Below are 17,349 nucleotides of genomic sequence, written 5' to 3' on the forward strand. Positions count from 1 at the left end.
TTTCTCGCTTTCTGTCTCTATGTCTCTCTCTGTCTGTCGGGCGAGCGCACGCGCCCTACAGTGAAAATCTCTCAAAAAAAAAAAAAATTAAAAAATAAATGGCAACTGATTTAAACTCATTTAATATAAGGCCACAAACTGAAATGCCTAGAAGGGCCAAAGGAGTAATGTAAACCAGCGTCAGAGTGGAAGGGCAGATAAAGGGAATGACAGTGTATGGCCAATCTGAAGGAGGTGGCCACTTCTCAGCTGGGATTGTTGTAGTACAGGAACGGGGGCTCAATGCAGGCAGATCTTTCCATTTTAAAGCCCTGAGATTTCAATTTTTTTTTTTTTTAATTTTAGATTTTTTTTGTCATAGGGTGCATGTACTCACCAGAGAGAGACAAGAGAGGGAAAGGGAAAAATCACCTCCCAGGGGGATGGCTACACCACAATCCCTTCTCCATTCTCCTTCCAGGAGTTTGGGTACATGTGCATACATGCCTGGTGTGTTTTTCAAGTGCCAGATCCAGGACTTGAACTGCAGAGTCAGCGAGGTGGGATTTAGCACCTTAACCACTATGTCACCTGCTGGCCCTGAAGTCTCAGGAGGGAAGCAATCTCCACAGGGCTCAGTCACACTGCAATCCCTCCCTTCAGGCCTCCTGCCTGCCAGGATCCTGGGCATGTGCAGATGTACTCAGAACATGCAGTGTGTCTTTAGGTCTACTGGGCCAAGAATGCATGGGACTTCAGCTCTGCAGTTCAATGCACTATTGACCATATCCCAGAGGTGGGGCATGAAGTCTAAATCTTTGTAATAAAATCTTTCAATATTTAAATGTTGGCAATTAATTCAAATGTTTAAAAAAAATTGTGCAGGGCAACAAAATATGCCTCACTGAAACCTCTACCTTAAAAATTATATTGCTAAAAATAATAATATATTTTAGCTAATATTTACATTCAATTGCCTACAAGAAAATACATGGTATTAAGCTATTGGGTCATCAGAAAAGTCATGATACATCAATGCAATGTAAAGATACATCATGACTTTCTCAACAAGTCAATATTTTCTTTTTTCTTTTTCTTTTTTTTTTTTAAAACCTAACACTCTTCTGAATAGTCCATATCAATTATAGAGGCCTCTTCTTATACAGTTAATCCCAAAGTTTTAAACAGTGGGCCAGATCAGGCATCTAACAGAAAATGATCACAGTGTTATTCCCTACTACCAACCACCTGGCTCTTCTGAGGGGTTAAGTACAGATTCCATTTTCCTGAAGTTTGCCTTGGGAAGTTCAATTTATCTCAATCATTCTCCCTCTCCCTGCCTCCTCTCTCTCACATACACATACTTTTTCTCTGACTTATAACCTCCTGTACAATTACACATTCACTTTTGTACAACTACAGTCATATAAAGTCAATACTAACCATCGCTGGGTAAATGGAAAAGTAGTGATATCCTTTATCAAGGAAGAATGGTCAACTTTAAGGAATATCAAAGTCAACTGAAGTCTAACATTCTAAGCAGTACCCAAAAGAGACAATGTAACTATATTCTTTGTCCACTTTTATAGCCATTTATATAAGCCTTTGTTTCATGGCTTAACTAATATTGCAATATAATTTACCTTTGATTGAAAACGTACTTCGAACATATGAAGCATTAAAAGAGATATCTAAGGTACACAACAGAAGTGTATTCTAATTTCCAAATAATACATTTATGAAAAAACTTATATATTGATATATTTCCTATTTTATAATCACTGTTGAGTATCATCTAACATACTGCATATCTAATAGCAATTTAAGAAATGCTTTCCTGGGACCAGAAGTTAGTGTAATGGCTGTCGGTGGACTCCCATGTAGTTGACCATGGTTCAAGTCCTGGACCCAGCATCTTAAACTCACAACAGGTGCATGTGCATGCCTGCCCAGGATCCCGAGAGGAGAATGGAGGAGAAGGGATTATGGCATGGCCATCCCCCCTGGGGAAGATTTCTCGCTTTCTGTCTCTATGTCTCTCTCTGTCTGTCTGGCGAACGCACATGCCCTATAGCAAAAACCTCTCCAAAAAAAAAAAGAAAGAAATATTTTCCCAATTTTATTTTCTGCATTATTCTACTCTCGACAAAATACCAATGTTCAATATTCTCCATTTATCAGTTTAGCAACATAAAATATTGTAGGAATACAGAACCCATAGAAGTAGAAAAGCCATGTAATTCAGTGCAGTACCTCCTGCTACAGCCGTCTTTCATTCAGAATAGACAGAGCTGGAATAACACTGACTTCTGCTTCAAAGCATTATGTTTATGTCTCAGTTTATTACCTGGTTAACTTTAGGGAAGCCACTCAACCTCTCTAATCCTTTTTAAAAAATACCTAGAGTACTATTTCCATTTACCTTTGAAAATCAACTTACCGAAGATTCACTATCACGAATGAGGAAATCCCCTTCATGCCCTCTTTCATTTAATGCCATTTCTGCCTGATGCCTGGTGACTTTGCCATAATACCAAGGATTGCCAGCAAACTTTCCAGTGAGTGAAGGTCTAATGTAATCACACTGTGGAGGTGATGGTTCCAAACTTGAAGTTAATGGATTATTCTGCATAATGGTAACATAGTTTTTTGGCACCAGACCAACCATTCCATTAATCTTCCGGCATTTCCACCACTCTGGGTCATTTTCAGGTTTTTCAATAACATCCATTACATCTCCTTTCTCAAAATTAAGTTCTTCATCATTGGACGAGCTGAATGGGTAAAGAGCTTGTACCACATGCAACACCTGCCCAGTGTTCAGATTATTGACAACTGCTGCTAATTTCTCTGACAGAGAACCCACATGGTCACCCAAAGGACTATCACCTTCTTCAGTCACATAGTTTGAAGGGAACCATCCGACCTGTCCATTGTAGCTGCCTCGCCACCACCCATCACTGCATTTCTCCATGACGGTCACCTTCGTCCCTTTTATCAATGATAACTCATCTTCTCTTTCAGCCATGTAGTTAAATTTCACATAAGCAGGCATGTTGAGATCATACAGACGTTCCCCCGGGTCAACAAAGCTATCATCAGCAGGAGACGCAGAGTCTGGCACACTAGGTTTTCTTTTCACTTTTCCAATACCTATTTAAATAAAAAGGGATGAGAACAGAATCTTTTTAAAAATATTATTTAAAAGGTAGCTTCAACTCCATATAATTGTAAAATTCTATGTGGTACAATCTTCTTTTTAGAAAGGAAATGAAAATCCTCTTTCCATAACCAAATAGACTTAATTTTAGGAATTACATGACAGCTTACCTTATTAAAAAAACAAAAAACAAACCTCTTCATAAAGCCCCTAAAATAACTATATTCTAATCATAAAGTCCTTAGTTCAAAAATTTTCTCTCACTATGTAAATACAGATGATCTCTCTCATAGCAACAATCCAATACAAAGAGGCTCCACCAATCCTGTGATTCTTCATTTTAGTTTATTAACCTAAATTCTACATTAGCTGTATACAAATAAAACTTAAATTAGGACTTGAAATACAGTATACAACTGTAATTATATCTTGGTACTCTTCCTATTTCCTTTCTTAGTTCCCTGACTCAGGTAACTCTATTTAAATCAGATATTTATTTAATATAATACAAACTGGGGCTAGCAGATGATGTGAAGTTTGGATCCCATATAGCCAACTCTGGGATTCACATCCCAGACTGAGTGACTTGAAAAATCACAACAGGTGTTTATGCATACATTCCCAAAATCCCAAGAAGAGAATGGAGGAGGAGGGATTGCAGGACTATCATCCCTCCTGGGGATGATTTCTCTCTTTCCCCCCACCTCTCCCTCTCTGGATCTCTCATGAGTACATGGCACCCTACGGCAAAAACTAAAAAACAAAACAAAAAATTAGTGTATATTTGTCTCTCCTCACCCCATTAAACATGTAACTTCCATACAGTCATGGATTTTTGTTTATTTTGTTCATGGAATAAGGAATGGCATAGTTTTTTTTGTTTTCTTTTTTTTAAGAGAAATTTTTACTAAAGGGCACATATGTTCGCTGGAGAGACAGAGAGAGAAAGTGTGAAATCACCCTCTAGGGTGATTTCCATATTAAATAAATATCTGAATAAAATCTCAAGGAGCTTTTATATTACGGTACTTAGAAATCAGTAGATGCTTAGTACATATTAGTTGAAAAAAATGAGAAAGTCACCAGCTGGTATTATCATCACCACAAATGTATGTTACATTAACTTTCACTGATGCTTATTTCTCTCGCTTGCTCTCTCTCTCTTTTTTTTTTTTTTAGAGAGAGATTTTTGCTCTAGGGTATGTGTGCTCACTGGAGAGACAGGCAGAGGCAGAGAGAGACAGAAAGTGAAAAGTCATAACCCAGGGGAGATGGCCACACTGCAATCCCTTCTCCTCCAGTCTCCTCTCGGAATTTTGGGCACGCAAGCACACATACCTGGTATGAGTTTTAAACTGCTAGGTTTGGGACTTGAACCATGGCCAACAACATGGGAATCCAGCATCATAACCGTTACATCATCTGCTGGTCCTGAGGCTCATTTCTTAATATATGATTTTGTGTTCTGCTTTACCTAGAAAACTGAGACTTTCCTAGATAAAACTTCTCAAATTCCTTCAATCGCAAAAACCATTCTAATTATTCTTTGTTTTTTCACCCAAGTCCCTGAACTCTGGACCTTCTGAGTTATTAATACTATCTTTTCTGACTCTTCTGGGACTTTACCATTCTTGTTTCCCTCCTACTCAGTCACTTCAATAGTATAAAAACACTCAAATCTCTTTAACTCTGCTACTCTTTTAAAACTGTATCACTCCTGGGACCAGCAGGTGGCACAGTGATCAAGGACTCCCCACATGAACAACCACAGTTCGAGTCCTGGACCCACTGGTTTGCAATTCACACCGGGCACCTGGCAAAATCCCAAGATGAGAATGAAGGAGAAGGGACTGCAGTGTGGTCATCCCCCCTGGGGGGTGATTTCTCACTTTCTCTCTCTGCCTCTCAAGTGAACATATGTGCCCTTTAGCAAAAATCTCTCTTAAAAAAAGAAAATAACCAAAAACCTATACCATTCCTTAAAAAGTCACCTTTTGGGCCCAAGAGGTGACATAGTGGTTAAGGTGCTCAACTTCTACATGGTCAACCATGGTTTGAGTCCTGGCCCAGCAACTTGAAACTTGCACCACATGCATGTGTGCACAAGCTCAAAATTTCAAGAGAATGTGTCCATCCCCCATGGGGGGGGTGATTTCTCAGATTTCTCACTTTCTGTCTGTCTCTCTCCATTGAGCACACATGCTCTATAGCAAAAATCTCTAAAAAAAAAAAAAAAGTAACTTTTCCCTTTCTGCCAACTTTTCCAACACCCATTGCTCTAACTCTTTAAAATCTGATTCACTACCTCCACCATTCTACTCAATTTAAACCGTTCTTATGAAAACTGTGCCATGTCCTCATTGCCAAATTAGTACCTTTTAGAGCCCTCAGCCTTCTCAAACTCTGCAGCAGCAACCAGACTCACAGTTCACTGTCTTTACTATGTTTTTTTCCTCCTCTGACTCTACGACTTCTGTGTAGAAGGTTCTCAGATCTCTTTTCTGCTCTAAGTTCTTGCTGGCATTCAAGTCCTACAACTATAACTGTCCCTAAACGTCAACAAATTATGTTATCAGCACCTCAAAACAACACCTATGTCCAAATAAAAATAATCTTTTCTATATCCATAAATTGACTTCCTCCCTCCAAAAAGAAAAAAAAAAAATAACAAGATGGCAAATACTGTCAGAATAAATTTCTGCAGAACTCTGGGATCTAAGGAAAAAAACCCTATAAAAACTAGGTCAAGGCTTGGTAAAGAAAAAAGCAGCTGCTTTGTAGTAATAAAGAGAGCGCTACCCTAAGCCAGGCACAGTCATGTGCTTTGAAGGCTGAGGCAGGAGAATCCTGAGTTCGAGGCTAGCCTGAAGACCTTGTCTCAAAAAAAAAAAAAAGAAAAAAAAAAGGAGAAAGGAAACAAGTGAGCTGCAGAATTTTAAACCATTCCTCTCATCCAGAGGAAGCAATGCAGACCTTGTTCTTAAAGAATTATGATTGTGGGTTTCAAGTTAATTAGCAGTTCTCTGAAGACCAGGGAAATGGTTTGCCTTGGGTCCTGACAGAGAGCATTCCCAGGCTGGGAAAGATCGCTGGGTGGCAAGGGACAATTAAATGGGGGCAACAGATAGATAGAAAAGCCTGGGGAGGCCAAGAATTGGAAAAGATATATAAGGGGTAAAACTTTTTTTTTTTTTTGGAGAGTTTTTCTCTATAAGGCGCGTGCACTCGCCAGACAGACAGAGAGAGACATAAAGACAGAAAGCAAGAAATCACCCCCCAGGGGGGATGGTCACGCCACAATCCCTTCTCCATTCTCCTCTCGGGATCTGGGGCACGCATACACACGCGCCCGGCGTGAGTTTTAAACCACCGGTTCCAGGACGCGAACCCCGCGGTTGACTACGTGGGAGTCCTGCAACATAGCCATTATGCTAACTGCTGGTTCCAAAGGGAGGTAAAACTTTTAAAAGCTGCTGTAACATACACACATGGTCAGGGCTGGATGCAACCACAGGATAAGCCCAAGAAGATCATGAGCTTTCCTCTTTGGCTGACCTTCAGGTTCTGAACAAACAGGAAGTGAGAACTAAGGTAGAATTGTAAATGGGTTGATAAACATGAAATGAATGACCCCATACAGAGCAAACATTTAAACTGGAAAGAGTAGTTATTTTGTTCTTCTGGCTCCAGGTGTTTAAGGAAACTATCAAACACTAAGCAACTATTAACCAAATGAAACAGTCCCATAGTGTAGCGCTTAAGTACTCTGCAGAGAAAACTGGATTCCACATGGCTGACCACGGTTTCGGTCTCTGCCCCACAGCTTAGAAAACACACCGGGCATGCTCGCACATGTGCCCAGAATCCTGATGGGATAAATTACTGGAAAAAAGAAGATTACAGCATGAACAGGTCCCATCCCCATTAGGAGGTGCTTGCTTTCTCTCTCTCTTTCATGCAGGCATGTGCCCTCCAGCTTAAAAAAAAAAAAATGAACTCAAATTACTAAAATCAGAAGTGAAGCAGGACTATTCCTACACACATTACAAGGGAAAAAAAGGTTATACAGTCATACTATGATTGCTATATGCCAATAAATTAGTGAACAAGATGAAAGAGAAGAATGCCAAGAAAAACAATGACTTCCAAAGCTGACTCAGAAAGTAATAGGAAAGCCGAACAGACCTATAATAAGTAAAAAAAATTCAATCAGTAATCAAAAGCCTTTTAACAAAGAAGTTCAGGACCAGATCAAGTGAACTCTACCAAACATTTAAAGAATTAACAGCAGTGGGGAACCAGCAGTTAGCATAATGGCTATGTCGCTGGACTCCCACGTAGTCGACCGCGGTTCACGTCCCGGACCCGGTGGCTTAAAACTCACGCCGGGCGCGTGTGCGTGCGTGCCCAAGATCCCAAGAGGAGAATGGAGGAGAAGGGATTGCGGCGTGACCATCCCCCCTGGGGGGTGATTTCTCGCTTTCTGTCTCTATGTCTCTGTCTGTCTGTCTGGCGAGCGCACGCACCCTACAGTGAAAATCTCTCCAAAAAAAAAAAAAAAGAATTAACAGCAGTGCATCTCAAACTTCTCCCCCTCCCAAAAAAAGAACACTTTCCAACACATTCCATCAGGCCAGCATCACCCTGAATAACAAAGCCATCACAAGAAAACTATCAATGATAACATGTCTAAATACAGACATAGGCCAAATGGTGGCAGAGTATTATAATGTGATCCTCTACAAGGCTGACCCATATGGAAAGTTGTCCAGGGACCTCTATGAGTATGTCAGACACACACATGTCCATGACTTGGGGCTGGCTAAAGTTAAGAGCTGATTATGGCATGAAGATCCTGTTGGGGATGCTCTCTCTCTTTTCCTCAGGAAAGAAATAAACTTTAAAATAATAAGCCTATAAAAATCATCAACACAAGTCAGTTCTCATTATTTGCCTTAATTATGTTCTGGGTTGTTAGAAAAGTCATGGCTTTTTGTTTGCTTTTCTATGCAAAAATGTGTCTGGGACCAGCAGTTAGCTTAATGGCTATGTCGCTGGACTCCCACGTAGTCGATCGCGGTTCTAGTCCCGGACCTGGTGGCTTCAACTCACGCCGGGCGCATGTGCGTGCGTGCCCAAGATCCTGAGAGGAGAATGGAGGAGAATGGATTGCGGTGTGGTCATCCCCCCTGGGAGGTGATTTCTTGTTTTCTGTCTCTCTGTCTCTCTCTGTCTGTGTGGTGAGTGCACACGCCCTATAGCAAAAACCTCTCAAAAAAAAAAAAAAGTGTCATGACTTTTCTGACAGCCCAAGTCATCATGAGACCCAAGTGTACTAATGCATGCTAGACACTGCTGTTCAGTAGACTGAGGCCACATGGGAGGTCTGAGTTCAATTCCCAGCCCACCCCAAATTAAGCCAGGTGAGGTGGCTTGTGCCTGTAAGTCCATTCACTCAGGAGGCTAAGATGGGGGACTATGACATGATGAGAGACCACCTTCAAAAACAATACATAATAGAAATAAAAACATTCACCTATGGTCAACCAACTTTCATCAAAACTGCCAAGAGCAATCAATGGGAAGGAAAGAATAGTCTCTTCAACAAATGGATATCTACTAAATGGCTAATCAAACAATGAAAGAAAGAGTTGACAAAGAGGGAAGAATTGGAACCCTCCCACAATACTGGTGGGAACTTATAATGGTGCAACTGAGACGGAAAACAGTTTGATGGTTCTTCAAAAAGTAAAAAAGGCAGGGAACCAGCAGTTAGCATAATGGCTATGTCGCTGGATTCCCACGTAGTCGACCGCGGTTCGTGTCCCGGACCCGGTGGCTTAAAACTCACACCGGGCGCGTGTGCGTGCGTGCCCAAGATCCCGAGAGGAGAATGGAGGAGAAGGGATTGCGGCGTGACCATTCCCCCTGGGGGGTGATTTCTCGCTTTCTGTCTCTGTCTCTCTCTGTCTGTCTGGCGAGCGCACGCGCCCTACAGTGAAAATCTCTCCAAAAAAAAAAAAAAGTAAAAAAGGCACAGCTGTGAGGCACAGGTGTTAGGGAACTGTTCTGTAACACTGAAGCCACATGGAAGACAACAATCAGATCTCAGGTTGATATGAAACACACTATGTGTACCCATGATCCTCTTCGGGTGGGGGTGAGGATCTGTTGCATGATGAGACCCTGTTGAGAGTGTTTGTTTCCCTTTCTTTCTCTCAACAAATGAAACTTTAAAAATAGGTAGCAAAATAGAATTACTGTATGATCCTACAATTCTATTCCTAGGTATATACCTGAAAGAAGTGAAAACAGATACTAAATATTTGCATTATGAATGTTCATAGCATCACTACTTGTAATAACCAAAACAGGCAAACAACCCAAACACCCATCCATCAGCTGTTAAACAGAAAAAAAAAAGTAGTATATAACCATATAATGGAATTTCTTTTTTTAAAAAAAACTTGCTAGAGATTGGGGGGTGGGGACAAGGGGAGAAAGCACCCGGAGGGGAATAGCCACACCACAAGTCCTTTTCCATTCTTCTCTTGAGACCCTGAGCACACACATGTATGCACCTGGCATGGCCTCAAAGGACTTTGGACTGGGGACTTGAACTCTGCCGTTGGCCTTGAGGGATTCATCCACTTAACTGCCATGCCACCAGTAGGCCCTGTATGATATTATTCAGTCATAAAGGGGATAAAGAGCTGATATATGCTATGACACTGATGAAGCTCAAAAATATTACAAAAGTTAGAGAAGCCAGACGCAAAAGGTCACATATTATGTGGTTCTCTTCGTATAAACGATCTAGCATAAGTAAACCCATACAGACAAAAAGCCAATGAGTGGCTGCCAGGGGCTGAAAGTAAAGGGGAATGGGGAGTGACTGTTTAATTAGTGCAGGTTTTTTGGGGGGAATGAGGAAAATGCTTTAGATTTAGATAGAAGTGATGGCTATACAACAAGAGATTTTTGGTATAGGGCGTGTGCGCTCACCAGAGAGAGAGAGATACAGAGACAGTGAGAGGGAAAGTGAGAAATCATCCCTCAGGGGGCATGGCCAAGTGACAATCCCTTCTTCTCTATTCTTCTCCTGGGATTTTGGTCACACATGCACACACACCTGGCATGAGTTTCAAGCCACTGGGTCCAGGACTCAAACCGTGGTTAGCCATGTAGGAGTCCAGCGACATAATCGCTATGCCATCTGCCGGTCTCAATGTACATTATTAATATACAAAAATATCACTAAATTATATACTTTAAAATGGTGATTAACATTACCTGAATTTTACCTCATAATCTTTCCCTCCAAAAATATCTTTTTTTTTTTTTTTAAATTTTAGAGTTTTTTTTTTTTGGAGAGATTTTCACTATAGGGGGCGTGACCTCGCCAGACAGACAGAGACATAGAGACAGAAAGCAAGAAATCGGTCACGCCGCAATCCCTTCTCCTCCATTCTCCTCTCGGGATCTTGGGCACGCACGCACACGCGCCCAGCGTGAGTTTTAAGCCACCGGGTCTGGGACACGAACCGCGGTCGACTACATGGGAGTCCAGCGACATAGCCATTACGCTAACTGCTGGTTCCCAGAGATTTTTGCTATAGGGTGCGTGCGTTCACCAGAGAGACAGAGAGACAGAAAGCAAGAAATCACCCCCCGCCCAGGGCTGGCCATGCCACACTCCCTTTCCTCCCTTCTCTTGGGATTTTGGGCACACACACACACAAGCACTCAGCAAGAGTTTTAAGTCACTGGGTCTGGGACTCAAACCATGGTTGACTACGTGGAGTCTAGTGACATGACCATTATGCCATCTGCTGGTCCCTCCCAAAAGAATCTTAAGACCTCATCTTCTATCTTTTTACTGCCAACACTTTCCATTCTGACAATCACTGTAATTCAGGCCTATTCTGTTGAACCTGAGCCATTTACTACTCCTCTCAACTAGATTCCATACTGTCCAGTCTCTAATTCAACCCATCACCCAAATCAACCAGCCTAATCTTCCTGTAAATACAGCTGTAATCATATGTCCGCTCAAAAGCTGACAGTGGCACTTTATTATCAAACAAATTAGAAGACATGAGTCTGGGACCAGCAGATGGTATAACGGGTACATGGCTGGACTCCCACATGGCCAAATGCAGCTAGAGTCCTGGACCTGGAGGCTTGAAACTCAAGCCAGGCACATATGCATGTGTACCCAAAACCCTGAGGGGAAAATAGAGAAGAGATTGTGGAATGGCCATCCCCCGGGTGTGATTTCTCATTTTCTGTCTCTCTCTGGTGAGACACAAACCCTATAGTAAAAATCTCTCTTTAAAAAAAAAAAAAAAAAAAGACATTAAGCCTGCAGGGGGCCAGCAAGTGGCATAGTGGCTAAAGCACTCCCACATGGCCAACTGCAGCTCAAGTCCCAAACCCTTGGCTTGAAAATCAAGCCAGGCATGTGGGCGTGCATGCCCAAAATCCTGAGAGGAGACTGGAGGAGAAGGGAATGTGGTGTGGCCATACCCCTGGGGGTGATTTCTCACTTTCTCTTTCTCTCCTTCCCTCCCCAACAAGCACATGTGCCCTATGGCAAAAACCTAAAAAAAAAAAAAAACAAAAAAGAAATAGTCTGGGTAGACTCTACTCCCCTCTCTAGAATATCCTCGGCCTTCTTTTCCAAGTTTATGATATGATCTACTGAAAAATAGCTTAAGGCCAGCCACATAGCACAGTGGTTAGGTACTATGCACTGGAGCCAGTTCCCACATGGCCAACTGCAGTTCAAATCCCATCAGGTGCAAAATCCTGACAGGAAGGAGAAATGAAAGAAAAACAGATTGCAGCATGGTCACAGCCAGTGGGGGTGGGGGTGCTTTCTCTCTCTGGTCAGCACACATGGCCACTGGAAATAGAAAAAAAAAAGCATAGACCCTGAATCAGCCTTTGGATCCCAGCTCTACCATACCATACAAGTTATGTAATCTTGAGCACACTATTCTACTTTTCTGTGGTTAAGGCGCTGGACTTCGAGCCCCAGACCTGGTGGCTTGAAATTCACGGCAGCTGTGTGTGTGCATGCCAAAATCCCAGGAGAAGGGACTGTGGCATGGCCATCCCCTCTTGGGGGTGATTTCTTTCTTTCCTTCTCATGTCTCTGTCTTGCTTCAGTGAATACATGCACCCTCTGACCAAAAAAGTAAAATTAAATAAAAAAATTGGGAAAATGCTACTTACCTCTAAAGACAGTTTGTGAGACTTGAATTAAAATGTAAAGTAACAGCATTGTACATATAGTAGATGTCAAATAAAAGTATCTTTCTATAATGCCCTATATTGGGAAAAAAACCTCAATTTTAATTAAAAAGGGCTACTTAAAATACAAAGTACAATAGAATAATGTTTCCCCTTCATAATTTAGCCTATATTGTTTGCTAGTTTCTTCCAAATCCTTATTAAAACTTCTGTCTCAAAAAAAAAAAAAAGAAGTCTACCTATTCGGGGACCAGCAGTTAGTGTAATGGCTATGTCACTGGACTCCCATGTAATCAACAGCGGTTCAAGTACCGGACCCGGTGGTTTAAACTCACACCGGGCACATGTGTGTGCATGCCCAAGATCCTGAGAGGAGAATGGAGGAGAAGGGATTGTGGCGTGGCCATCCCCCCTGGTAGGTGATTTCTCGCTTTCTGTCTCTCTGTCTGTCTGGCGAGCACACGCGCCCTATAGCAAAAACCTCTCCAAAAACCAAAACAAAAAAACTACCTATTCAAGAAGTACCATTTCAAGTAGTAACAATTAATACTCCCATGTGTCTTTGTAAGTCTTCATTTCCTACCCTTACCCCCAATAATATGGGAGATCTCTCCTTTTTTTTTTTTTTTCTTTTGCTATAGGGCACATGCGCTTGCCAGAAAGACAGAAAGAGACAGAGAGTCAGAAAGCAAGAAATCACCCCTCAGGGGGAATGGCCACACTGCAATTCCTTCTCCTCCATTCTCCTCTTGGGATCTTAGGCACACACGCACACGCACCCGGCGTAAGTTTAAGCCACGGGGTCTGGGACTTGAACCATGGTTGGCTACATGGGAGTCAAGCGACATAGCCATTACAGTAACTGCTGGTCCCAGAAGATCTCCCTTTTTAAACACCCTAGCACCCGGTATTTCTGAGGTACCTATTTGTAGTTTTTCCTGTATTTGTCTTTGAAGTCCATCTGACAGAATAGCCTCTGTAAAAGGGTTCTTTGTCTCACTGATCTTTTGCACTTCCTATGCCATCCAAAGCTATGAACACAGCAAATACTTAGTAAACATTAGTCAAATTGAGTAAAACAGAATATGGATATTAGCAGATACAAAAAAAAATAAAGTTTACTTTATTCATGAGACCATACATGCACTCAAGAGAAAGAGACAGTCAGTTATACTAGACAGGGTCTCCTCATGCCACCATTCCTGTCTCTCAACCCTCCAATTCAAGACCCTGGGGGCACATGCATTAGCATGTTTCTTGCGGACTGGGTATGCTACCACCTGTGCCGCCAAGGTGGGGATAAAAACAAAAAACATTTTAAAGCTGAAAATGAAGACTAGTTTCAAAATAATTTAATTCTGAAGAAAATGTCTAAGACATATCATACGTGATCAAAAAAAGAATGAAGAATTTTTAGACAGACCCAATAATTAAAGTCCCAAGAAAGAAAACACTAAAAACAACCTATTTTAACTTTAGAGGCCAGAAATATTTCAGGGAAAGAACATAGCTTACAATATCAGTTTCCTATGCAACATAAAAACTCTCTAAACATTTCTTATGGGCAGGCTCTGAGTCTTGCACATTATGTTTTTCTGCCTAAAACACTTCCCCCTCCATCTTCTTTCTTCAAGACCTAGTCCTGTCTTCTCCCTGAAGACTTCCCTATCTCTCCCCAAGTCTAAGCTGATGTATTCTTTTTTTTAAAAAAAGAATTATTTAACTTTATTTATTTTTTTCTAGTTTGATGAGGGGGGTTGGGGGAGGGAGGGAGGGAAGGAGGGAGGGGGAATGAGCCGCCAAGTCTGGGACTCAAACCACAGTCAGCCATGTGGGAGTACAGTGCTCTTAACTACCACTCCACCTGCCGGCCCCTATTTATTCTTCTTTGTGTCATTATTATTGCTGCACTTACCACTCTATATGTCAATGTTTGCCTCTTTAAAATCAAATACCACATTTTTGGTTTTTTGTTGTTAATTTGTTAGAGAGCACATGTACTCACCAGTCGAGAGACATAGAGAGAGGCATAAGTCGTGGCCATGCCACAATCCCTTCTCCTTCTGGGATTTTGAGCACTCATGCACATGTGCCTGGCATTTTTTTTTTTTTGAGAGGGTTTTTTTTCAAGTATAGGGCGCGTGCGCTCGCCAGACTGACAGAGAGAGACATAGAGACAGAAAGCGAGAAATCACCCCCCAGGGGGGATGGTCACACCGCAATCCCTTCTCCTCCATTCTCCTCCCGAGATCTTGGGCACGCACGCACACGCACCCGGCGTGAGTTTTAAGCCACCAGGTCCGGGACACGAACCACGGTCGACTACGTGGGAGTCCAGCGACATAGCCATTACGCTAACTGCTGGTTCCCTGCCTGGCATATTTTTTAAGCCACAACTTACACCAGGACTCAGATTGTAGGTTTGGCACATGTGGGATCCAGCAACCTAAGCACCATGCTACCTGGATGGTCCACCAAACATCATGTAATCACCTCTCTAGTCTCAATGCCTGGACCATATTAACTGTTCCATTAATGTTTGTTATGTGAATAACTGAACATATGCACACATAATCAGTAGATTGTATTATTCACTTGCTTAAAACTCTTTGAGAAAGACCTGTTTATTGCCCTTTCTTTCTGTGCTAAAAAACTGCCCTTCCAATCTCCTGCTATCAATGAGTAGATGCAAAACTACTTTATGAGGTTATACAAAACATTAGTATCTATTTAGTTTTTCAAATATGCTATTATCAGCAACAATAAGATCCTTTCACAACAGATCTCCCAAATCAATGTACTACCTTTTTAAATTTTTTCCTATCTTAATTTGTTCAGGCCGCTGTAACAAAAATATACACTGGGTAACTTTTAAACAAAATTTATTTTTCACTGTTCTGGGGACTAGGAAGTCCAAGGTCACGGTGCCTGCAGATTCTGTCTAGTGAAGACTTACTCCTCACAGATGACCTTCTCTCTGAGTCCTCACATGGTGGAAGGGACACACAAGCTTCCTTGGTCCTCTTTTTCAAGGATCCAAACCTCATTATCTGGTGACCTCCTAAAAGCTCTACCTCTTCATATCATCGCATTGGTAATTACAGAATCCATCCTATAAATTTAGGGGTACAAAAACACTTCTTAACCTCACAAAGCACCACAACCCTTATAACCTCCACTAGTCCTTTCTGCATCAAACCCTTCTAATCCATGGCTTATCTAATTCTCTCTGCACACTTTCACCATAAAGAAGCCACTATGAAAACTTGAACAAAAGAGATTTAAATTTTAGTTCTATTACTGGTTGTGTGATCTTGGTCAAGTTATTTAATCTTCTTTAAACTCTAATTTCCTTGTTTGTGAAATGGTGGCATGTACTAAACTACCTAGCTCATAAAATTTTCATAAAAAAATTTTTTAAAGAGAGATTTTTGCTATAAGGCACGTGTGCTTGCCAGAGAGACAGAGAGTGAGAGAAAGATAGAAAGTGAGAAATCACCCTCCTGGGGGGATGGCCACGCCACAATCCCTTCTCTTCCACTTTGCCCTTGGGATTTGGAGCAGGCACATACACTCATGCCTGGAGTGAGTTTTAAACCACCTGGTCCAGGACTCAAAATGTGGTCAACCATATGGGAGTCCAGCGACATAACAATTACGCCATAAACAAAAGTGATCATGTAAAAGCGCTTAAGTGCACAGCACATAGAAGGCGCTCAATCGATGTACTTATTACTTTCCTATCTCCTAGTGTTTCTAGCATTTAGTTTTTCCAAAATTACTTAAATCTTTATTATTGCATTTTACCTATAGCTGGACTTCGGTGGGGCTGGGAGGGAAGCACTCAGATCTAAGCATGGAGGAGGTGCACAACTCTGAGTCTTTTTTTTTTTTTTAATGGTTAGCTTTTTAAAAAAAAGTATTAGTATCACTTCCAATATTTCCTTGCTACTGTCCACTGGTTTTACCTTTCACTTCCTACAGCACTGTTTCTTAACTATTCCTCAAAAGTTTTTAAGTAGCTATCTAATAAGCACTATGTTCATTCCAGCTTCATGTGATAGATACCATCTTCCCGTCTTCCCGAGGCAAATCTTCATACTCAGAGCTATCAGAGCTTTTCTTTATGTAACCTAGTTTCCAAGTCCTTGAACATCCGGTGCCAGCATTTGGAAGCATCAGCATTTGGAAGCATCGAGTTTCTCAATACTATTGTTAAAGTGTATCTACTGAAAGTGGATAAACTGTGTCATGTTTTATTTGGCTCCCGCACATAAGGGCACTGTTACACTCCTTCCCGTGAGCACCCCACAGACTTGAATCAGCGCCACCAGCGGCTGTGTGGAGACACTGGCACCTACATTACCGCAGCAGCTCTTACTAACTCTTACTCATGTAAAGTGCTGCCAGGCTAGGTTCCCACCAATCCTCTCAATTCCTGTCAAAAACACAATGCCGAGTTTTACATAAATGTCTGCCCCTATTTGTCTTGTTTATTTTTATCTCGATTTTTAGCTCCCAAATATATTTCTGAAACTAACATACTAGTTACTGCTTACAGCACTAGACCTTCCTTACTTTAACCATGTCCGAATAAATGTTCAGTAGAAACAGGCCACAGAAAGTATTACTGCTTCTAATTCCTTAGCGAACTCTAATTGCATTCTTATGTTCCTACTTCTTCAAAACCAGTTTCTCCCTCCTGGATTTCCCCCGATTCCTTTGACACACATAGAACTGCTTAGTTGTTTACTAGGTCTCTAAGACTTCTAGGGTTAGAAGGGACTTTCCAGGATCATCTAGTCTTGCCTATCTTGCTCCTTTCCAAACAAGGAACAGGAAACCAGGAAATGGTATCTATACCCTGGGTCACATGGCTAGTAAGTAGTATATTTGGAAGTAGAACTAAGGAACTCTAAATACAAATATGTAATATTCTTTCCATAACAGGT

General features: G+C 41.5%; 1 protein-coding gene across 4 annotated transcripts in view; it reads right to left on the minus strand.

The window, feature by feature from the left end:
• The window catches only part of NCK1 (NCK adaptor protein 1), an 86,977-nt gene that overhangs the window by 1,905 nt on the left and 67,723 nt on the right, over window positions 1–17,349 (minus strand). For 3 of the 4 annotated variants that reach the window (XM_006171539.3, XM_027769479.1, XM_006171541.3), the window contains one exon: window positions 2,420–3,132. In XM_006171539.3, the coding sequence (XP_006171601.1) occupies window positions 2,420–3,132 (713 nt within the window). Of the gene's footprint in view, window positions 1–2,419; window positions 3,133–15,353; window positions 15,482–17,349 lie in introns of those variants that run through there. The other variant, XM_006171540.3, reaches the window with a different exon arrangement.

Source organism: Tupaia chinensis, unplaced genomic scaffold, assembly GCF_000334495.1.
Source record: "Tupaia chinensis unplaced genomic scaffold, TupChi_1.0 Scaffold149831_1, whole genome shotgun sequence".
NCBI classification, from domain to species: domain Eukaryota; kingdom Metazoa; phylum Chordata; class Mammalia; order Scandentia; family Tupaiidae; genus Tupaia; species Tupaia belangeri.